Below are 22,127 nucleotides of genomic sequence, written 5' to 3'. Positions count from 1 at the left end.
GTACAGTAGGTCATACATTATTGATCGCCAAACCAATGACACTTTCTGGCTTTAGAAACTTTAACGACAATTCAGTAAGTCTGTAACAAAACTTTTACGTCTCAGTAAAGTTTGTTTAGAAATTTCGATCAGGTGAAATACTTGCTAGAATTGGTTAAGCCCTTCTTTAATGGATGGTCAAGCTATGTTGGTTCTTTATGGTCAAGTTAAGCTGAATACCAAAAACAATTTGTGAATGCAATAGATCTTTCTGATAGATCCTTTAAAAAGAAATAATGCTTTAGTACCATTTGTACTTTTACTCAAATTACCGCTGGTAATTTAAACTGAATGGATATTAAGTTACTTCGGTTCTTGATTTAAACTACATAAACCAGATTTTATGAAGTGTAACTTTATCATTGATTCGCCACATTTGTGGTCGGCGTAAAAGCCATTGTTTATTGAATAATGGTAGTAATCAAACTGAAAAACAAGCAGTCGTTTGGGGAAAAAGTTATACCGACAAACTTAAATTGGATGGAGTCCTTTTATTCGAACATCGACTGTACTTAAGTGATTTATTTCGTTTCCTTTTAAGACGGGCTGAAAAATTACTGACAAGGTGATTAAGAAGCAATCACCTACCCGGAAAAAGGTTTACAAACAAGCGATAGCTAATAGAAAATCTGAAGCCAGTAAGAACTGTATTTTTTGTGTGGTTAGGTTTTCTGGTACAGTCACTAGAAATAGTATATGTCCATTTGCCCAACATTAGCTTAGTTGAGTTTAAGGACAGCTCGGATAAGTTTAGGTTAGACTGTGTTATTTTGCAAATTTCCTATCCAATAATCTGAAATAAACTACAAAAAAATCAAAATTAAACTGAATTGCACTTGATCTACTTTCTGAATTGCAACGCGGGTTACACTTACTTACAGTTAGAAATGGTGTAGTTCAGAAGAAATAGTCAATTTCTTTCAAAATATAGAAAAGTTTTCGCATTTGTTAGCAAACCAGATAACTGAAGCCAAACTTGCTTGTGGCACAAATTGATTAGACTGTTAATAAATATTAGATTTAATCGAACGAGTTTTTAAAGTACAATATTTTAGCATAGTAACTGAATAAAATAACAGTTTGCTTAATTGTTATTGCTTAACTTTATAGAGACGTTCTGTATAAACTCCTCAGCTTCAAAATTCTAGGAAAGTAGATCTAATTTAGAGTTAAAAAAACCAAACAAAACAAATAATTCACAGTGACAAAACAATTTATGAGCTATTTAATTACGGTGTTGGATTGTACGGCAATAAGGATCTTTTAGTTTCCATTTCCTTTAACGGCTTTTCGCAGCAGGTGAGGAATTAGCTTTTCTAGGAAATTACTTCAGCTTTTCCAACTGGTTAAGCTCTTAACAATTTCTTGTCACGTCCATTAAAGGACGTGCGGTATTTATTTTTCTTTTTTCTCGTTAAGGATATCGAGAAAGCCTTAAAGTTTTTTTCGGTGTTCTTGTCAATTTTAGCTCAGATTGTTGCAACCTTAAAAATACCATTTAATGATTAAAATCATGCATTGTATGTGTTGAACAATGTTGAAAAGATTACTTGTGTAATATTTATTTCTAAAGCTTAATCTACCACAATTTTAAAACAAACATTGCTTTACTCTCTGCACCTGCAGTTTGTGATTGATAAAAAAAAAACAAATTTTTGAAAAAAATTAAATTTATGTTATTGAGATTTCAGCATTTTCTAGTAACAGAAATGCTAACATTTGTTGAAACAATCGAATACTCTCAAAATGATAAAATTCAGTTTTAAAATTGAGAAAAACACATTCGACTGGTATATTTCTTCAGCCTACCGTCGTTTTGGTTTCTATATATGACGGTAGGCCGATGGAAGTTTTACAGTCTAATTAACAATTCACCTTTAAAATTGGTGGGAAAAACAATTTGGAGCCTTTAAAGTCGGTTTTTTCCTGTGACGATTTATTTTAACCGGAAGGTTAACTTTTTAAGCTGTTCATAAGCAACCTCCTGTTGACTGTGATGAAACTTTGCACATTAATACAACACGCTTTCTTCTCCCACTTTGTTAATACCGGGTGATTTTTTGGAGTTGAAATCTGCCAGTTTTTGGTTAAAAAATTCGCACTGTATGCAGGAAGAGACACTTTGCAATGTTTTACTCACCGCGAAGCTAAAACAGTTCAACTACTCGTGCCGTTATTTACGCAAACACTGCACATCTGAAATTTCTGCTGATTTTCCTGATAAAATTGGAGTAAAACTACTTTCAGCTGTATTTTAAAACCGACGTCTGACAAGTACTTATTTCCCCATAAACAAATTGACTTGTAGTTTTATGCCTAAAGGATATTTTTAATTTTAAAAGACAACATGGACAGCAAATTAAGTTGATTTAAAAGAAAAACGTTAAAACAACAAGAACCGTTAACTGAAGCATTTATCTTCATCCGTTTCTGTCTGAAGCAAACTAATTTAAGTAAATTTGTCTTAATTGAATCGTTGTCCTAAAAAGTACTTTATAACTTGTTTTTGCTTATACTGATCGGCTGGCTTTCACTGTGTAATAAAATAACATTTAATTGGCAATTCGTCTAACGACTTTCAGCACTAGGTGGGAAATTAGCTTTCTGTAAATTAGACCAGTTTTCCAACCGACTGAGCGAGTAATAATTTCTTGTCACGTCCAGCAACGAACGTGGGGTATTTATTTTACTTTTCTGGAGAATAAAAAGCGTTAAGGTTCGTTGCTTCAGTAACTAACAATATGTGTCAAAAATACGAAACCATTCTTTATATTCTTGATAAGTCTTTTAGGGAATTAACGCAGGTACTTTTGTTTGATTATCCGAACTTCAATCATGTAAAATCGAGTTTTAGATTTATTGTCAGCTTTGGAAAAGACGATTTTCATTACGATCACTGTCACGTATATCGAACGAAAACAAGGACGCTTTTATTGCGTCGTAACCAGCAGATATTTTCAGAATAATTGAACATTTTTGTTTGTAAATAGGAACTCTTGAAATGGCTATTTTGATGCATAAATCTTGCAATGTTTGAATTAAGCGTTTAAACACTGCATCTATGTTTGTAGTTCTTTTTTTAAAACTCCTAACGTTAATCACTGTGAAATTGTGTGTCCAAGATAAGGTGGGTCACTATGAGGATCTTAAAAACGGTTAGAGACACAAATTAGGTTAAATAAAAAACAAAATGGGGAATCACGGTTTAAATAAAACGACTTTACTTAATTATCTTACGTTTAAATTATGACAAATAATGTTTTGAGATAAGAAAAATGACGCAAATCTGAAGATAATATTATTTAAACAATTTATAATTTAACAGTAGTTTACTGACAATTGTCAAAATTACAATTAATGTCATAAATCTCAAAAACGCGTCTTGTTTCGAAAACTGTAATCTTGCAACTTCTAAGCAAATTTTGACAGTTTTGCCAGTGACATATATCACGTGGTTTTGGTAGGATAATTTAGCTAGGCAGTCACGTGACCACTGTCACAATAACTACCATAAATCAGGAAGCGAAAAAACTGCAAAAAACTTTTCTAAACCCTGATTTTTGCAAATTTTGAGCACAGTTTGACAGTCAGAAACAAAATTGCTTGTCAAACCCAGTTGGAGTGAGGAAATGACTGTTTTAAGCACATTTTTGGAATCCTCATTAAATGTCTTATCCAATAATCTGAAAAACACTACAAAATTTGGTACAGGCAGGGAGAAAAGCGGTGTCAAATTTTGATCTGCAAGAAACACAGTATTTGTAATTTACCGGTTGATTAAATTTCAGATTTCGAAACTCGTCTCTCATTTAAAACCAAATCTGTATCTCTAGCCCTTTTCAAGATCCTCATACTCCCTCCTTATCCTAAACACACTGTATTTCTAACAATTTTTTTTTAATTGGTTGGAATGAACAGTATTTTTTATCAGAAAAGCCAACTTTTCTGGTAAAAATTTTACCAGAAATCCCCAGGAAATTAAATATCCTTTCCGAAAAGAAACATTTCGGCAAAACATGATTGAAGTGCGCAGTTTTCCCAGCTACAAATAGCAATCATAACAAACTTCTTGCGACTTCCTGTCACGTCAGCGCAGCTGTTTTTAACATTTAGTTGAAGTTCCAATAGGTAATTAAAGAAGGGTAACTTACAACAAAAATCAAACGTAGGTGGCGGAAAATTAAGGATGCAACTTTCTTGACTCGAACAATGCCAACTCCAGCCAAAGAGGCGAAGTCTCGAAATGTTTTTGACAAATTCTTGAGGATTTGTTTAGAGGGGTTTAGAATCGAAACTATGCGGCAGGATTGTTTGCCTTTAAGGAAAACGAATGGGGAAAACTTAAATTAGACCAACTTTGGGTGCTTTTAAATAATTCCAAACTTTAGAGCACATTTTTTAGGTTAGAACAAATTCGGTTACAACCAAACAGATTCATTAAATTCATGAACCGATGGAATTCTAAACTAGCAAGCTCTTTTCACATTCACTCTGATCTAAATGTGTTCTTTTGTGTTTTACAGATTAGATTTCTGTGTTTCATATCTGGAAGTTTATTCGATTATCATAAAAAAAACACTCTGCTTTTGTAATTGATTTTACGTTTTATACAAATTACTTAAAAGTAAAAACATCAATTTCCCTCTTTTTGTCGTGTCACTACAAAAGTACAAATCCTTTATTCGATAAGCCCAACCATCCAAAAATAAATCAGTAGATGCACTCTTCCATGAAATCCATCCGACCCAGTTTGCTTTTTCCCGATAAAAACCTTTTTATAAAAATGCTAAAACTAAACCAGTTTTTTTTTGTTTACTGCCTGCTTTACGCTAATGTTACAGGCTTATAGTTTAATATTTTACTCCGAAGAGTTTCAATGTCAAGGGAATTAACTTTTTGCAACTTTTTCTGATTTTTCATACCTGTTTCGTAATCCAGTTTCAGGCTGAATGACGTATATTCGAGCTGTAAGTAGGTAATGGGGATTATCTTGAGGGTCACCGGATTAGAATTAGCTTTGGAGAGAATTCCTGAATCTCATTCAAGTGGATTACTAAATACAAAAGTTAATTTTCAGTAAAAGGTTTTCTCTTAATTCAAATTTTGTGTTTGCCTATAAACCTTATTCCAGCTGCTGTTAGTTGTAATAATATTTAAACTAAAAGAAATATGTATTTAGTAGCTGCTTTGGATTTAACTGCTTTATTAGCTCTGAACTTTCCCGTGAGATACACTGTACATACAGAGTGGCCTATTTTGATTGTTTATACAGTGTGCCCACGATAAGGAGGACCACTATGGGAATCTTGAACTTTGGAGTATAACGTCTCAATATACTCCAAAGTTCACGTGTACAACTAAGAAGATCGTCGTTTGGATTCAACGAAATATGCCTAGCGGAAGTTTAAATGAGAGTTTTAGGTGTTTGCATTTGCTGAAAGTTGTATTACAAACCGTAAGGGAGGTTAAAGTTTTTATAACCTGATAAGACAATCAGTATGTCAAAGTATGAGTATATTGCATTAAATTGCTTACATTACAAGCTTTACTAATATTAAACTCTTTCCTAAAACAATGTAGTGAAAGGAAGTTAATCATAATTTTAGCTAAACTGTAAAATAAATATTACATTAACGAAAATGAAACAAGCGCTGAGTCAAGAATTTCAAAAGCTGTAATGTCGGAAACTATTTAATAATTTAAGTGTGCTTCTCAAATTAAATGAGGAAATATGTTACGAGTTAAGCAATTCACAATCTTTGTAAATTAAACGTTTTTCGTTACTCGCTGGCATAAAAAAACAAAAGTTTTCAAAATGGGCGAAATTTGAAAAACGCCCTCTAGCGCCGCCTCATATCAATACCATTTTGAAAATAAACATATTTCAAATCAACATTACTAATTTTTAATGTAATCTCAACTTAATTGGTCTTAAATTGTTTTTAACAATAATGACAAAGTGCTGTGCACTATTTAGGAACTGATTGGAGCGACAGTCAGACATTTGGAGAAACGGTGTAAATAGGACAACTTAACAATTTCCCAAGCGGCCACTTTAGACAGTTTCCAATTAACCGAGATTAGTTAGACGCAATAGTACCTATTAAGTGGATTTCGCTATAAATCAGCCGAGATTAGATGGCAGTAACGATAACTCTCCTCATCCTTGCAAGAGCGGTTTATCACACATTCCCCGACAAAATTAAAAAAGTTGCACCAATTAAGGGCTTGCCATAGTCCCGCTTTACTAGGTCAAAACTATTACCAGTTTAATGAAACCCTTCTGTTCCAGAAAATCTGAAATAATCCCAATCAATGTGCTTTGGATTTGAATAAAATTCGTGCGAGATCCCCTTCAGTTTGCCAAACTTCTAAATAATATTGTTAGTTTTCAGGCTCGCAACCCAATAGATTTTACCCAGTATTGGGTAAACCGCTTAATTCGGGATTAAAGGAAATGAGAACGTAGCCCTACTTGTCAAACCTGGGAGTAATCTAAATTGAAATCATAATTAATACTGAAAAAGGAAGACCGAGTATAAAACCAACAAATTGTTATCAGTGAGGAAAATTGACATGAATTAAAAAAAAATTTCTTTCACTGCTTAATAATGTGCTTATTACTCACAAGTGTGGAATAGGACGCATTACCTACCCACCACAAATATATAGCAAAAATCAAAGAGTGACAGTTAATAGAAACATAAATGTTCTGACTGTAACGTTTGCTTCTTCATTTAAGTCAAATTTAAAATACGAGTATTTACCTTTCTGTGATGATGTTGTGTTGTCTGTTTCCATTATACCTATATTATTACGTCATACTTTGACAAATGACGTTTGGCTGTCAGTTACAGCTGGAAACTGTCAAATTCAATCCCATAGAGGAACAAAATAACAAAACATACTTGCAAAGTAATGAAATCAGTTTGATTTTGGTTGAATGCATTTTACACCTTTATCAGTGCATTTTTGGCATTTAAAGCTGTTATTACATGCTAGTTAAATAATATACTACTACTGTACTTTTATTATTGATATTTGACAAATCTCACAATTGCCAACGATATAATAATAAAATTAATTAAAGAGAAACGACGTTTCCTTCCTACCTTAAGGGCAGCCAGAAATAGAATCAATTAAGGCCAAAGATAACTTAACAGTTTACAAAAGCCATTGAACTGGTACAAAAGGTTAATGCCAAAAGCCAGTTTAATGGGAAATTTGCATTTACAGCCAAATACTACAGTTCCACTTCCAATTAAACTCGTTATTGCTGCACATTTATAAGGGACTCCAAACTTTCCGTTAATCGAATATTAAGTTTGTTGTTGTAGCTGACCTGCCGTTCGCATAGTTTCGGTTGTTTGTGCTATTGGATTCAATCGATACGGATTCAAATTATAATAAGCGGTGTATCATCCTGACTCGAATTATGATTTCTAATAGTTTAGTGGCGCAAAGTAGCAAAAGCTCCTCCAATACCACAAACTCATTTAAGCTGGAATAAACGAGTTTGTGATCCATTTCGCTGCTCCTAAATCAGGTAAATTGTGAACAGTCACCCTATTCAAAGCTAAATCCTATTCAAACCTAGTAGAAGGGCAAATTTACATTGTGCCGAGAAAACTGATTAATAAAATAGTTCAAGAGGTACACTAGAAATTGTGTATTAATTAAAAACAATGGATGCAAATTGAATATTCAGTGGCGTGTTATTAGTTGGTTAGTTTATTCTTCTACGGAATTCTCAAGAAAAGTTTTGATAGAATGTGACAGAAAAAACTGACAATGACGACTTCCTGTCACATTCTACAGGTCTCTTGATAATTCCGTTCCCTGATTTCAAGAATACGAACCGCCACTGTCTCTATTAGTTGTTTAAATCATTAGCGATATTAATTGCGAACGTGTTTCACATAACTGAATTCGGTATGTCACACATGTTTATTACCTGTCTATTAGTAAAATAGGCAATAAATTGTCATTTTGTCGATCTACTCTACAATCACTGTATAAATAATAGTTACGAAACCTTCTCTAATATACATTTGTATCATGATAGGCATTAAAATTAAACTTGCCCTTTCGAAACAACCCTAAAACTTTCGATACCCCGTTATATCGTTATCGTATGAGTTTCTCGAGCAAAAAAAGGGTCCGGAAAGTTTTGTTATCCAGACCTCTACTGTTTTCTGAAACTTAATACCAAAGGAATACATTTCATATGGTAATTTTAGGATTAGATGTTTCCCTAACACTGTAAAAGAACAAACCCAGTTTTTCTTCTCAGGTTAGGAGTTCATTGATTGAACAGTTTACTATTTCTGGCAATCAGTTGCAAAGTAAAAACCGCTCCTGTTGCTTCTTCCCCAATTCAAGCGTAAATCACCACCTGTAAAATGATATTTTTAATATCCTGTGGGATATCTGGGACAACGTTATGCTGGACGAGATCTTGGTGTCATTATCGATTTCCATTGCTAACGCTCGTGTGTATTTGTGCGAGAATGATAAATCGTTTTGTTTTTGGATGGCATTGAAAAAACTAGGTTAAACGTCTTTGTATTGTGGGAAAAAAATTAGAGTTTGGTTGGTTCGACTCACGGACGGTAAACAGTATAGGATTGCTTAATCCCATAAGGTCCGGTGACGATTTTTACGTCCTGGCGGCCTGGGACGCCATTTAGTCTATCACTTCTAGAAACTACGTGAAATTTCCTTTAAAATGAGGTGCAAGTCAATATTTTGACAGGAAATTCAAAATGGCGGCCTGGAAAGCCATTTTGTCTGTCATTTCTTGAAACTACGTAAAATTTCCTTCAAATGAGGTACAAGTCAATATTTTGATAGGAAATTCAAAATGGCGGCCTGGGACGCCATTTTGTCTGTCATTTTTTGAAACTACGTGAAATTTCCTTTAGAATGAGGTGCAAGTCAATATTTTGACAGGAAATTCAAAATGGCGGCCTGGGACGCCATTTTGTCTGATTTCTTGAAACTACGTGAAATTTCACAAAAAAGTCAAAACTTCTACCCGAACCTTTTGTATGTACTGTTAACAGTTTTGTTATACACTGATGAAAAATTAAAAAATCATTAAAATCCACCTCAAATTTCATAAAACCTGCTGCTCTAAAAACCCGCAATTTCCTGAATGCGCTTTATTTGAAATCCGGATTAATCTGTAATATTTTTTATTGGAAAAGTGAATAATTCAGACATTTTTTACATCATAAATTGTTCTCTGCTCTTTTCCTGGAGGTAAAAGAATGATAAATAGCTGACTTAACGTGCAGCTATTATTTCGCATGCCATTTAAACTAGATAAACTGTAACATCGAACATTAAACAAGCAAAGCTGGTGCCATTGTCTCGGAAACAGACAAATTTGTTTCGTGCTGCAATTAATCAGAAGATAATTTTAGAGCCGAGTTCTTTGCAGATGGTGTCCAGTGCCTGAATAAATTTCGTCGGTTTGACCCTCTCCAAGTCTGATTAACACAAGATCTGGGCTTAACGATAAAACATACTTTAAAGTCTAATATCATTAGAAACTTATTTGGAACAGGATTGCCTATACGACCGGCAAGAAAATTAATTGCCCTCAATTGTTTTAAAGCCTTTAGATCAGTTCGGTATTCTTCCTTTAATTAAAGCACGTTCTAATTAATAACGGTATTACCGGAGTAGGTTGCTTTAAAATATTCAGCTGCACACCTGTTTTAGTCGACTTTCAATGAAGCCAAACAACAAATCAAACCCATTTTTATCTCTATCAAATTATCCTAGATAAATTTGAAAAAGCGTAAATTTTACATTATTGTAATAGCCTGCAAAACATTGGTAACCACACACAATGTTACTAACATTCAACGGCCATTTTAGATTGTTTATATCACGTGACATTTTTTTTAAAACGTTTCACTGTTATTTTACGTTTTTCAGGTCATGTGACATCTTTTCGGAGTGTCAATTTAGAATTTTTTTAAGTCACGTGATCAAGTTTTCTGACATACCACTAATATTTTAAATAATGTAACAATTTTCAAACGCTTCACTGTCATTTTGGATTTGTTTAGGTCACATGAGTAAATTATCAATACCATTTTGAATATTTGATATATTTATATGTATAATAATTCTTAGAAGCTTCTGGCAACTGCAAAAATGATTCTTAGAGGCTTTTGGCAATTCTGAATGAGAACTAAATACATAACACAACACAATATAACATAACATAACATAACAAAGCTTAGGTTAGGTTAGGTTATTTCAGAGTCTTGATGAAATGGCTTCTCTACGTTTCTGACAACTGCAAAATGGTTCTTAAAGGTTTTTGGAAAATTTTGAATGGCTGTAATTGGAAATGGCTTCTCTAATATTTTACAATTTTCCACTCTCAACCAGATTATACACTCTCTAAATGTAATTCACTCTGTATAGTTTTCAGCTTATAATAGATCGTTTCAATTTAAAAATATTGTTTTCCGAATAGCTTTTATAAACAAAAATTCGAATTCAACTTGAAGCTAAATCAATACAAACCTCCGACATTTAAATCATACAAATCCCACTCGATTCTCACCGCAACCGAATTCATTCTCACTTGTTACTGTGTAAAAGTTTTTTTTTTAAACAAATTTGACGTCATTGAAATTCATTTGGTCCTGGATAAATAATAAAGCTAAAAATCAATTAAACATTCGGTAGTAAAAAGGAAATTTCTTAATAAGGACCTAGTTGTATCAAATCGTATACACTCAGTTACCTACATGTTACTAACAGTAATAGCCTGGATATTAATAACGTTATTCAAATATGCCTCACCCAGATGAACTGATTGCGTAAAAGTACTATATCGAAATACGTCAATATGAAAAATGAGCTGTCTGTGAGACGTTGGTTGCTTTTTACCACATCATCGTACATTGCTGTACCTACATCACACAGGAGCTGCACGGTTTTGTAGTTGAAGTTAATAAAGAAGGTAAATAATAAATCACAACACTAATCGTCTTATGCAAAGTTATTAGAGCAGAGGATATGCTAGCGTAGATAAAACGAAAAGGATTTTCTAAAACAACAAGAGCTTTACTCAAAGTCGTTGATGGTGTGACATTTTGCCTAATGAGGGTCCAACCCTCATTACTGAAAATGTCAGGTCACATGGTGTACGCTTAATATGGATAAGCGAGACTCAAATAATTGATTTACTGTACATTGGGAGTAAAATTCTTAAAAGTTTCCGTTTTCCAATCACTTTGAAAACATGACAATTAATTAGTAACTAAATACATGGTTTCTCCTATTATAAATCGATAAATTCCCTGGAGCTACTAAGAGAAATATCCATTAATATAGATGGAAATGTGGGTAATATACATATTATCAAACCTAACAAGTAAACTTGTAAGTAATAACGCCTTATTGATTTGTAATTTGGTGGTACATTTCCTGTGGGCTTGTTTGTAGACACGTGTTTAAACTACATGGACTAGTTTGCAATATTGCGTGGCATTTGAAACATAAATAACGATTTCTTTCTCTTCTCATAAGCTCGAATCTTATTTCTCCATTTATCAAATTCAGCAGTAAACTACCCCAGTTCGTTCTTTTATCGGGCAGAATAATTACAACTAAAACGCTTTTGTTTTATGGAGACAATGGTTTTACCAGAGTAGTAGTGATTGAAAAAAATTGCTGCATGTAAATGCTCATAATTCTATTTTTGACAAGGACATTGAATCAGTCAATCAAACGCACCCCGTTTTTAAATCAATCAGTTTGTAAATTTCCAATTCAGTTTTAAACCAGTTATTTCGAATTTCAAAGCCGGCGCTATTTTTAGATTTATTAATGTATCGTATATTCCATTTTCTGCACACCTACATTTGATATTCATTTTCTTTTTTTTTATTTAAGTTATTTTTAGAGACTTACTTACAAACTATAGTTGCTGGAAAATATGATAATTCAATATTTCTGCAAAATGATTCTATGCACCAACCTGGGTACATAAAATACTAACAAACTTCAAGCAAATTTGCATTTAAATAGTCACTTGCTACTTTTTTTTTTTTTGGTAACAATTATTCTAGTTTGTCTACAGGTTAATTGTAATTTTTTTGTGTTATTTTATAAAACATTCAGAAATAACGCCATTTCCATTAAAAAGTGCCTGAAAAACCCATTTACGTTCTTGACAATTTTATAAGGCAAAAATTACCAGTTTGTCAATTTTTATGTTCGCCTGCTAGCTATTTAATAGAGGTCAATTAAATTCTTTGATCCGGAAAACAGACTTGTAATGAAGGTTTTATTAATAATTAGTCATTGTTAAACCTGTTAGAATCTGATAAATACAGGGTGGTCCAATTTGAAAGTGTCATATAAATTAAGGTCGAAAAGCGCCCCCTAGCAGAGCTAGCGAACCCTAAAATATGTGCCTCAAAAAACAGCTTTTTTTATTTTAATTCCTAATCAATAAAAATTCAAATTAAATTTGGCGTAATATGACATATTATATTGTAAATATTTTTTCAGATTTCATGTCTCTTAATCCGGCTGAGTTCCTGGCAAAGAGATTTTACACAATTACCACAGACAGTTAAATTTTAGATCTAATCTAACTCTGTTAGTTTTTGAGATATCAAAAAACCGACTGCACCAGAGTCTTTTCCGGGAAATTTTAACATAAAATGACACCGAGACGTCAACTCTAACTTGACAAATAAAAAAGTTGTATTTTTTGACAGTTCGAGGCCGCCATTTTGAATTTTCTGTCAAAATATTGACTTGCACCTCATTTTAAAGGAAATTTCACGTAGTTTCAAGAAATGACAGACAAAATGGCGTTCTAGGCCTCCATTTTGAATTTCCTGTCAAAATATTGACTTGCATCTCATTTTAAAGAAATTTCACGTAGTTTCAAGAAATGACAGACAAAATGGCGTTCTAGGCCTCCATTTTGAATTTTCTGTCAAAATATTGACTTGCACCTCATTTTAAAGGAAATTTCACGTAGTTTCAAGAAATGACAGACAAAATGGCGTCGCAGGCCGCCATTTTGAATTTTCTTGTCGAAATATTGACTTGCACCTCATTTTAAAGGAAATTTCACGTAGTTTCAAGAAATGACAGGCAAAATGGCGTTCTAGGCCTCCATTTTCAATTTCCTGTCAAAATATTGACTTGCACCTCATTTTAAAGGAAATTTCACGTAGTTTCAAGAAATGACAGGCAAAATGGCGTTCTAGGCCTCCATTTTCAATTTCCTGTCAAAATATTGACTTGCCCCTCATTTTAAAGGAAATTTCACGTAGTTTCAAGTAAATGAAATTTCAAGTTGTCTGTTTGCAATTTGATTACGACTGTCGCTATCCCAGTGGCTCACCGGACGATACTGATAGCAAATTGGAAAACATTTTTTTTTCTCGTCGTCGTTTTACCGTTTTAATAAATAAGAAAACCCAGGGCTGTCACGTCGACAAAGTCCAGAGCCAATAATTTATCTAAAAAGAGAATCCAGGTCATACCGGCGGTCCGATGTAAAGAAAGTCCAGACTTTTCCGGATGCCAAACTTTCAATTCAACAGAATTTTCGAAAAATTGATTTACGTCAATCTGATATCAGAGAGAATATTAGAAAAGTTATTACTACTGTTTTCTCTATTTGAACAAGTTATTCTCTCACATGTCTGGCTTCAATTTGACAGTCCAAACAACAATGTTGACAACCGGAATACGAAAAGAACCATCCTGATTTTACTTGACAATTCCAAGACGTTAGAAAGTCCTTTGGCTCCAATTTAACTGATTGGGAATAGTAACAAGGCTTCCAAGACAATGGGGAGACAGTACAAAGCGTTCGGATTCAATCTGACAATTTAGAGACACTAGCAAAAGTTATGGAATTTGTTTTGAAGTAATAAGTAGCAACTGAAGCATTTGGCTTTAATTTGACAGCTTAGTCAAATAATTTTGATGATTCCAGGTCTTCATGTAAACCAAAGACAGCGAAAATCTGGCTTCAATATGACAATCTGGAGACGGTAAAAAAGGTTCCAGCGTTTGTTTTGGCAACCAAAGGTTAGTTGAAGATTTGGACAATTCTCTGATATCAGAAAGCATTCTGACGGAAATATATGCAGTAATTATTTATTATGTATGTAAAATTGTATTCATCATACATTATGAAAATTTATTCTCGTTAGTAACACCTTCTTTCCTCTATTGCAGTAGTTTGAAATTATAAGTGAAGCAGCGCGCTATATAATTTAATAAACAATCTCTCTTGACATAGAGAGTGTGCCTCTAAACTTTGCATCACGTGTTAGGCAGCATTATGTAAATCACGTTAGAAATTCTTGAAGAAAAGGGCACGTATCCGTTTGAGCATCAGCAAAAAGGTGTTTTGCACGTAAACCGTAGATATTTCATGGGAAATAGATGTGCAGTTTGTTGGTAGATTTTTTCAATTTTAATATTCATTTCTCTGACCGTACATGTGGTGTCAAATCAAGGACGGTAAACAGTAAAGGATTGCTTAATCCCATAAGCGCAATGTTGCCCGTATCTGCCGTCAATATTTTGACAGAAATTTCAAAATGGCGCCGCCGCCATGTCGTCTGTCATTTCTTGAAACTACTTGAAATTTTCTTTAAAATGAGGTGCAAGTCAATATTTTGACAGAAAATTCAAAATGGCGGCTTGGAACGCCATTTTGTCTGTCATTTTTTGAAACTACGGGAAATTTCCTTTAAAATGAGGTGCAAGTCAATATTTTGACAGAAAATTCAAAATGGCGGCTTGGAATGCCATTTTGTCTGTCATTTCTTGAAACTACGTGAAATTTCCTTTAATATGAGGTACAAGTCAATATTTTGACAGGAAATTCAAAATGGCGGCCTGAGACGCCATTTTGTTTGTCGTTTCTAAAAACTACGTGAAATTTCCTTTAAAATGAGGTGCAAGTCAATATTTTGGCAGAAAATTCAAGATAGCGGCCTGGAACGCCATTTTGTCTGTCATTTCTTGAAACTACGTGAAATTTCATTTAAAATGAGGTGCAAGTCAATATTTTGACGGAAAATTCAAAATGGCGGCTTGGAACCGTCAAAAAATATAACTTTTTTATTTGTCAAGTTACAGTTGACGTCTCGGTGTCATTTTATGTTAAAATTTTCCGGAAAAGATGCTGGTGCAGTCGGTTTTTTGATATTTCAAAAACTAACAGAGTTAGACCTAAAACTTAACATTTTAACCATTTCTTTGCCAGGAACTCGGCCGGATTAAGAGATACATGAAATCTGACTAAAAAATATTTACAAAATATAATATGTGATATTATGGTAAAGGAAATTTGACGCCCTCTAGCGGCCAAACAGTGTTATCAATCAACTCATGTGGGCATATTTTTAGAAAGATTGAAATCTGCTCTATCTTTTGTTTTCTATCACATTTTGACGTAACTTGTCAAATAAGACCGAGACTTACTCGCCGCCTGGAAACAAAATCGGCCGCTTGAGCAATCCTTTACTGTTTACCGTCCTTGGTGTCAAATTACCAATACAGTCATTCACACTTGGGAGAAACCTCTAAAAATCATTTTGCAGTTGTCAAATGCTACGATTGTCACAAGAAGCTTCTGAAAAGGTGTTTTGGCCATTCAGAACTGTCAGAAGTTTCTAAAAATCATTTTGGGATTGTCAAAAGCCATTTACAATAATAATTATTGTTAATATAATAATATAATTTTGCTGGTTAAAGTTATTATTCAGTCATTTCCCAGCTTAATCTAATCAGTCATAATATTTGTTATTATTCTAAAAATCTACCTGACTAACGGAATAATTTGTAAACTAAAACTTGTGAGCCAAAAATCCATCGATCCATTCGAAACATTATTTTACAAAAACAGGTATTGTTTGATATTTTTACAATTTAATGGTGCATTTGAATTATTGTTATCGAACAATATTATTATTCAATAATTTCAATTTCTGATGTCCTCCACATTACGATAAAACATATTAACTTGATGAATTTTAATGGTTTCGAATTAAATTAGCATTCCGGTTTCTAGTTGACATTGAGTGGATTATATTTTGAGGGCTGTTAATTTACATGAAATCTATAACTACTTTAATATACAAATTGGACACGTTTCAAACTGTGTAACATTGTATCATTTGTTGGGGATAAACTAAAACTGAAAACTTAATTTTTTCCAGGAAATGTCTTCGTTATAGCAGCCATTCTACTGGAAAGAAACCTACAAAGCGTAGCCAACTACCTAATTCTATCACTAGCTGTAGCTGATTTGCTGGTAGCTTGTCTGGTCATGCCTTTGGGCGCTGTTCAGGACGTCAGCCAGGAATGGACTTTAGGACCAGAATTTTGTGATATGTGGACGTCCAGTGATGTGCTGTGCTGTACCGCTTCCATACTTCATTTGGTGGCAATAGCTTTGGATAGGTAAGTTTTGGACTTTATTGCTCTCAAATTTACGACGAAGTAGTTGAAAGTTTTAATTTATGTGCAACGTGTTCCCAGTTTACAACTGTTGTAAAATCATTTTAGAGAGTGTATAAAGACGTTTATGATCCGTATAAGTTTCACTATGGAAGCAGTTGGACATTACTATAAATAGTCAGTTATACAGTTTCAGTATTCCAAGTAAAGTTCCAGTTTTTGAATGATTTGAAAATTTTAACGTGCTTTTTTTGTATTATTTTGTATTTCACCTAATTTAAGGTAATTTGGTATATGTATATTCATGTATATTGGTGGTGGAACATGAAAGCTCTCAATAACGAAATTAGTACATTACTAAAACGTTCCTAGTAAACTAAAATTCTGAAAAGGTTCGCTTCGTTTGAAACCAAAAAAAAAATGTTACCCAGTGACTTCAATTATCTGATGGAATCTATAATCCAAAGCAAACGAAGTGCAGCAGGGTTATCTCTACAATACAATCGATATAAACCGCCCAACATGCTGTTTGCTTGAACGTTAAAATGTCAGTTGCATTAAGGAAAAACCACTACGAATTCAAAACTACTGAAACGTTTTGTTTAATTAGACAATGTTGATTAAGCCGGATAGTTTTCAGTTATTGTACATTAGTAAAGTTTTGTGAGCTACGAACCACGTACAGAGACAGTCTATTATAACTTTTCCATTTTTACGGATATCAATCTAGAGCTCAGAGAGGCACACGTGCATGTTCGCTCCGTATTTATTCTAAATTTCGTTGTACTTTCTTTGTTCTAGATCGTATCGAATATTATTTGTGATTTGGGAGGGAAAACTAGAACTATAAGTAGGTCAAGAGTGAATAAAAAATAATGAGCATGCGACGATTTCCGTTTCGTATAGAGCAAACGGATATTTACGAGGTCGTAAGCCTCTCCGGACGGTTTTATGCGCTCCCAGTTTTATATGCAATCAAGTTATTACGGCCTGAGGAATACGCCCGATTGTTAAGCTGAAAAGGATTTTCTATTTTATTTTTCTTTTTACTCGTTTGTCCACTATTCATCTTGTATGTAAATGAACTACCTTCCCATCTCTCAAATCTTACATCGGTTCAATATACAGATGACACAACCCTTCTTGATCATCATTGTAACACTACTCAGCTCCACGTGGTAGCTGCCGCCACTCTTAGGAAACTAAACACCTATTTTGCTGACACCAATCTATGCCTCAACCTCGAAAAAACAGAAACTGCCATATTCTCCTTGAAAGATGAAGGTAAATTGTTCAAATTTTTAGGAGTAATCCTTGACAGCAGGTTGACCTGGAAACACCACATCACCCAATTGACAAAAAGCCTCTCTTCGACCCTATTTATCCTCCGCAGAATCTCACACACCACTCCAATAGAAGTCTCCCGCACAGCATACATGGGTCTTTTTCAGTCCAACCATTTTTCAATTCGTCGAATTATTTTAGTCGATTAGAGACATTAAATTGGAGAGAAGAAAGCTTGCATGAAAATAATGAGATCGTTAAACTTTTCCCATAGAATTCGGGTAAAGGAAAAATCAGCTGTAATTTCCAATTTACTAAAAGAATATTTTAAGTTCAGGTTGTTTCCAGTGATTAAGTGCCCCGATTAAGTCCGAAGAACACTAATAACACACGTTCAGGTAACATAAAAGGTGAAATGTGGTTTCAATTAGATGGAGCTCCACCTTGTTTGGTATTTTAATGCACTTTTCTGGAAAATAACTCTTTATCGACAAGGTTAGGTTAGTTATCTATTACTAGGTAATGTTACGTACTTCTCTATGAATGTGGACTATTATTTGGCTTATCTAGCAACAAAGCACGTTTTCAAATCTATTACACGATGTCCGATATGAACAGACTATTATTACAACTCGCCGCTGAAAACTGATTATTTCTGCTCGATAAATCCAATTTATGGCATTCACTTGACTTTAATGGACTTCACATTGCCAGTAGAGATTTGTAGCCGTAAAAAAATTACTTTTTACAACAGTTTTGACCGAAATAGCTAACTTTGAGCAATCCGATGAAAGAGCAAAGCAATTAACTGTTTCGACGTTTCAAAGCTTTGAGTGGCGATTCGAAGTAGTGTTTGGACTGAAATTTTTGTTAGAACAATTATTGCTAGAACTTTAAATTAGTACTAAAAACCCAGAGACAGAGCGTAGGTATCAAATGATTGATTCCGTTTCTAAATATATAAACATCCTACTGTTAAGGTATATGGATGACTTAGGTTGAGTAGAATTGATTACACCGTCAATCCGGCAAACTCCCAATGGAGAAATAATGTCCATAATGGCGTTGTTTTCCAACGACTGCAAGGTTTTTCACTTAGCCCACTGCGTGTTATAAATAGCCTGTTCGGTTGAATCTCTTCGCCCTTCGTTACGTGCAAATATGTCGATTTTTGTGATTGCCATTGCACCCATTTCCGCAAAATTCAATAAAAGTCGGTGTTATTTACATGGAAGTTTGCAAGATTGTGAATAAATTGTTTTCATTCCGGTCGTTACACGGTTTTCTATAAAATGCCACGCCAATAAGACGTTTTATTCGATAATCCCTTAATGTTGGAGGATTGATTTCATTGATTTGCTTTGAATTTTATGAGTTTTATGAGTTTTCTTTCCGTCAAGGCAAAACGATTTGTAGTCATTTTCAACACTCTCGATCTGCTGAAATTGCTGATAATTCAGTTTCAACAAAATGCTTATACAGGGTATTGAAAAATGCTCTGCAAATTTATTGCATTTCAACCCACTGCGTTTGGTTGATAGAAAAAATTCTCAACAGCATTTAGAGCTCCATGGAACTTTAAGTTGAGTAAGCTCACGTGACCACAACATTTAACAACTGTCAAAGTGTTAAATGTTACCTTATCAAATTTTAATTCTTGGCTGAGTCACGTGGTCATTTAATATTTTGACTTGGCAACACTGAATACAGGGTGTTCTATATAAAGTAAACAAAACATATTCGTGATCGACATAAGACGTGGAAAACCAGAATTCAAGAGGCTTTAAAACGTGACGCACTTTAGATTGAGAGCATTTTAGAAACAGTTAGTTAAATGTTTCAAACAATTTCGTTTAAATCTTGTGGGTATATTTGATGGAAAGCAATTTTTAACCAAATTTAATATACTTCCTTTGAGTCTATCGGGGTTAAACCGTCCCGAAAATTATTGCAAGTAATAGTGCAGAATGTAGTTTTAAAACTAAGAGCTTGGGAGAGAAAGCTTTTAGGGTATAAAGCTTTTACGAAGATAAATTAGGTTTCGAGTCGCTACGCTAAACCAACAGAAAAAAATACATTTTGTTAAAGCGTCCCTTGACTTTCTTTGACTAGAAGTTCTCGAAAAGTACCTAAAAGCTAAGTTGTTTTACATACACTAATTAAGGTCATAACTCAAATCAGGAAAAAACTAAATTAATTTTCGTGCGTTCGGGAAAGCCTGCTGAACCTTTTTGTGCCCGATGTCATATTTTATAAGTGACGTCATGTAAGAGTAGGAATTCTAATTTATCTTGTCGTTGAGACCCTTGCAATGAAATATTTAATCTTGGTTACGCATCTTGACGCAAGCGAGGTTGTCATCGCTACTTTATTGAAATAAAATTACATTCGAGTTTGTAAATAATGTTTGTTGGCAAAAAAGTTCCAGTTTGGGGGCGGTCAATTTACCTGAAAGTTGAAAATGGCGTGTCGCCAATAACCCACAATGACGCTGATGTATTGATGGTGTATATGCGTGAGCAGTGTGCGATATTAAAATGGTGTATGGACAATGAATTTTTTCCCAACGAGGATAATTCAATATGATTTCAAATCAGTCAATCAATCAAAATGTAGCTTTATTTTTTATAAAGTTTAAGGCTATAGGATAATCTAAAATGTGAATGTTCTGTTACTAGCAAAGGCTGAATATTGTCAAACTTCAAGTTTTAAGTAGCTACTGGTTTTTAAATAAATAGTCGTTATTTCAATTTTAGTGCAACGTTTGGTGACTTCTGATTATTGCGTCACATCCTTTATTTCAGTTAATTAGACAAAGATCGAACAAAAATGTGTGTTTTGTAACATCATACTACCAGCTAATGTTGATAGTTTCATAGACCTGTAAATGCTATTAAGAACACTTTAAACGGTGCCAGAAGCCTCTACAAGTGTCCTAAACCATTCCAGTATTGTTTTAAATTGTCAGAGGCCTTTAGAACCATTTTGAAAGTTCCATGAACCTCTAAATGTTATTCAGAGTCTTCTAAAAAGCGCCAGAGACCTCTACAATTGTCTTAAACCTTCTCAGAGTTATTTTAAATTGCCAGAGGCATCTAGAACCATTTTGAAAGTTCCATGGACCTCTAAATGTTATTCAGAGTCTTCCAAAAAACGACAAGAGGCCTCTACAAGTGTCTTTAACCTTCTCAGAGTTGTTTTAAATGGTCAAAAACCTCTAAAACCATTTTTTAAATTTCCATAGAGCTCTCAATGATATTGAGAACCTTATAAAAAATTTTGTAACTGACTACATAAATTGCTATATTTTCTAAACTAACAAAATCTCTAGTCTTGATGTGAAAATCATTTGAAAGACAAGCGAATGGTCTGTTTCAGATATTGGGCAGTGACAAACGTCGAATACATCCACCACCGAACATCAAAGAGAATAGGCATGATGATTTTCATTATTTGGGTCGTGTCGTTTTTGGTTTGCATCGCACCGTTGCTGGGATGGAAAGACCCCGAATGGAACGACAGAATACGGAACAAACAATGTTTGGTTAGCCAGGATTTGTATTATCAGATATTCGCCACCGCTTCATCCTTCTATTTACCTTTATTGGTGAGTGGTGCCGAAATTACTTTTAAGGTCTTTGATTAGCCGTTAATTGGTTTTACGCTTAGGTGATTCTGATTTTATACTGGCGGATATTCCAAACCGCCAGGAAACGTATACGAAGAAGACGAATGATGAACCCCACGCAAACGGCTGAAAAAAACCCAGCAGTCAGTGGTATCGCTGGGGGTTTGGCTGCCGCCAGCGGAACAGGTAAACAGATTCCGTAAATTTGCTTTGTTGGCGTTTTTGTAAATTCCCCGTTTCCCGCTGTGAAAATAGATCAAGAGATATCTAGACAAGGCATTCAATAGCGCACAATAGGGACTCAAAACGAGTACGACGTCTTTATTGCTTCTTAACGGCAGACAAAAGGAAACGACAAAATCAATTTAACTTATCTTTCAGTTTGCTCAAACATTTCCCTGCTATTTTAGGCGAGTTTAATCGGCTTGGTGACCGGTTGACTTTCAATTTGGTTAGACCTACTCGGATTCCATCCAGCTTTTTGGATTAAACTTCAATTTGTTTCTAACATAGGAAAATGTGTAGTAAAAGATGGCTCTATTAATGTCTTTAAGACAACTTTAAATCCACTTAACAGAGATTTTTTGTAAGAATCCATGACAAACGGATAGAAATTTGACAATAAACGACATTTAAAAGACTTCACAAGAATAGTTTATCGAGTGACGTATCAAAAAGAAACGAGAGATGTTAGTATTTC

General features: G+C 34.0%; 1 protein-coding gene across 1 annotated transcript in view; it reads left to right on the top strand.

Moving 5' to 3' along the window:
- Window positions 1–22,127, top strand: part of LOC145732856 (5-hydroxytryptamine receptor-like) — a 42,153-nt gene that overhangs the window by 17,788 nt on the left and 2,238 nt on the right. Inside the window, 3 exon segments of the mRNA XM_081985396.1 lie at window positions 16,275–16,518; window positions 21,178–21,406; window positions 21,469–21,613. Coding sequence (XP_081841522.1) covers window positions 16,275–16,518; window positions 21,178–21,406; window positions 21,469–21,613 — 618 coding nt within the window.

Source organism: Ips typographus, linkage group LG8 (genome assembly GCF_016097725.1).
Source record: "Ips typographus isolate SLU linkage group LG8, UJ_Ityp_2.0, whole genome shotgun sequence".
In the NCBI taxonomy this organism is placed as follows: domain Eukaryota; kingdom Metazoa; phylum Arthropoda; class Insecta; order Coleoptera; family Curculionidae; genus Ips; species Ips typographus.
The sequence above is the reverse complement of the archived record's forward strand: the minus strand, read 5'-3'. Positions and strand labels throughout refer to the sequence as shown.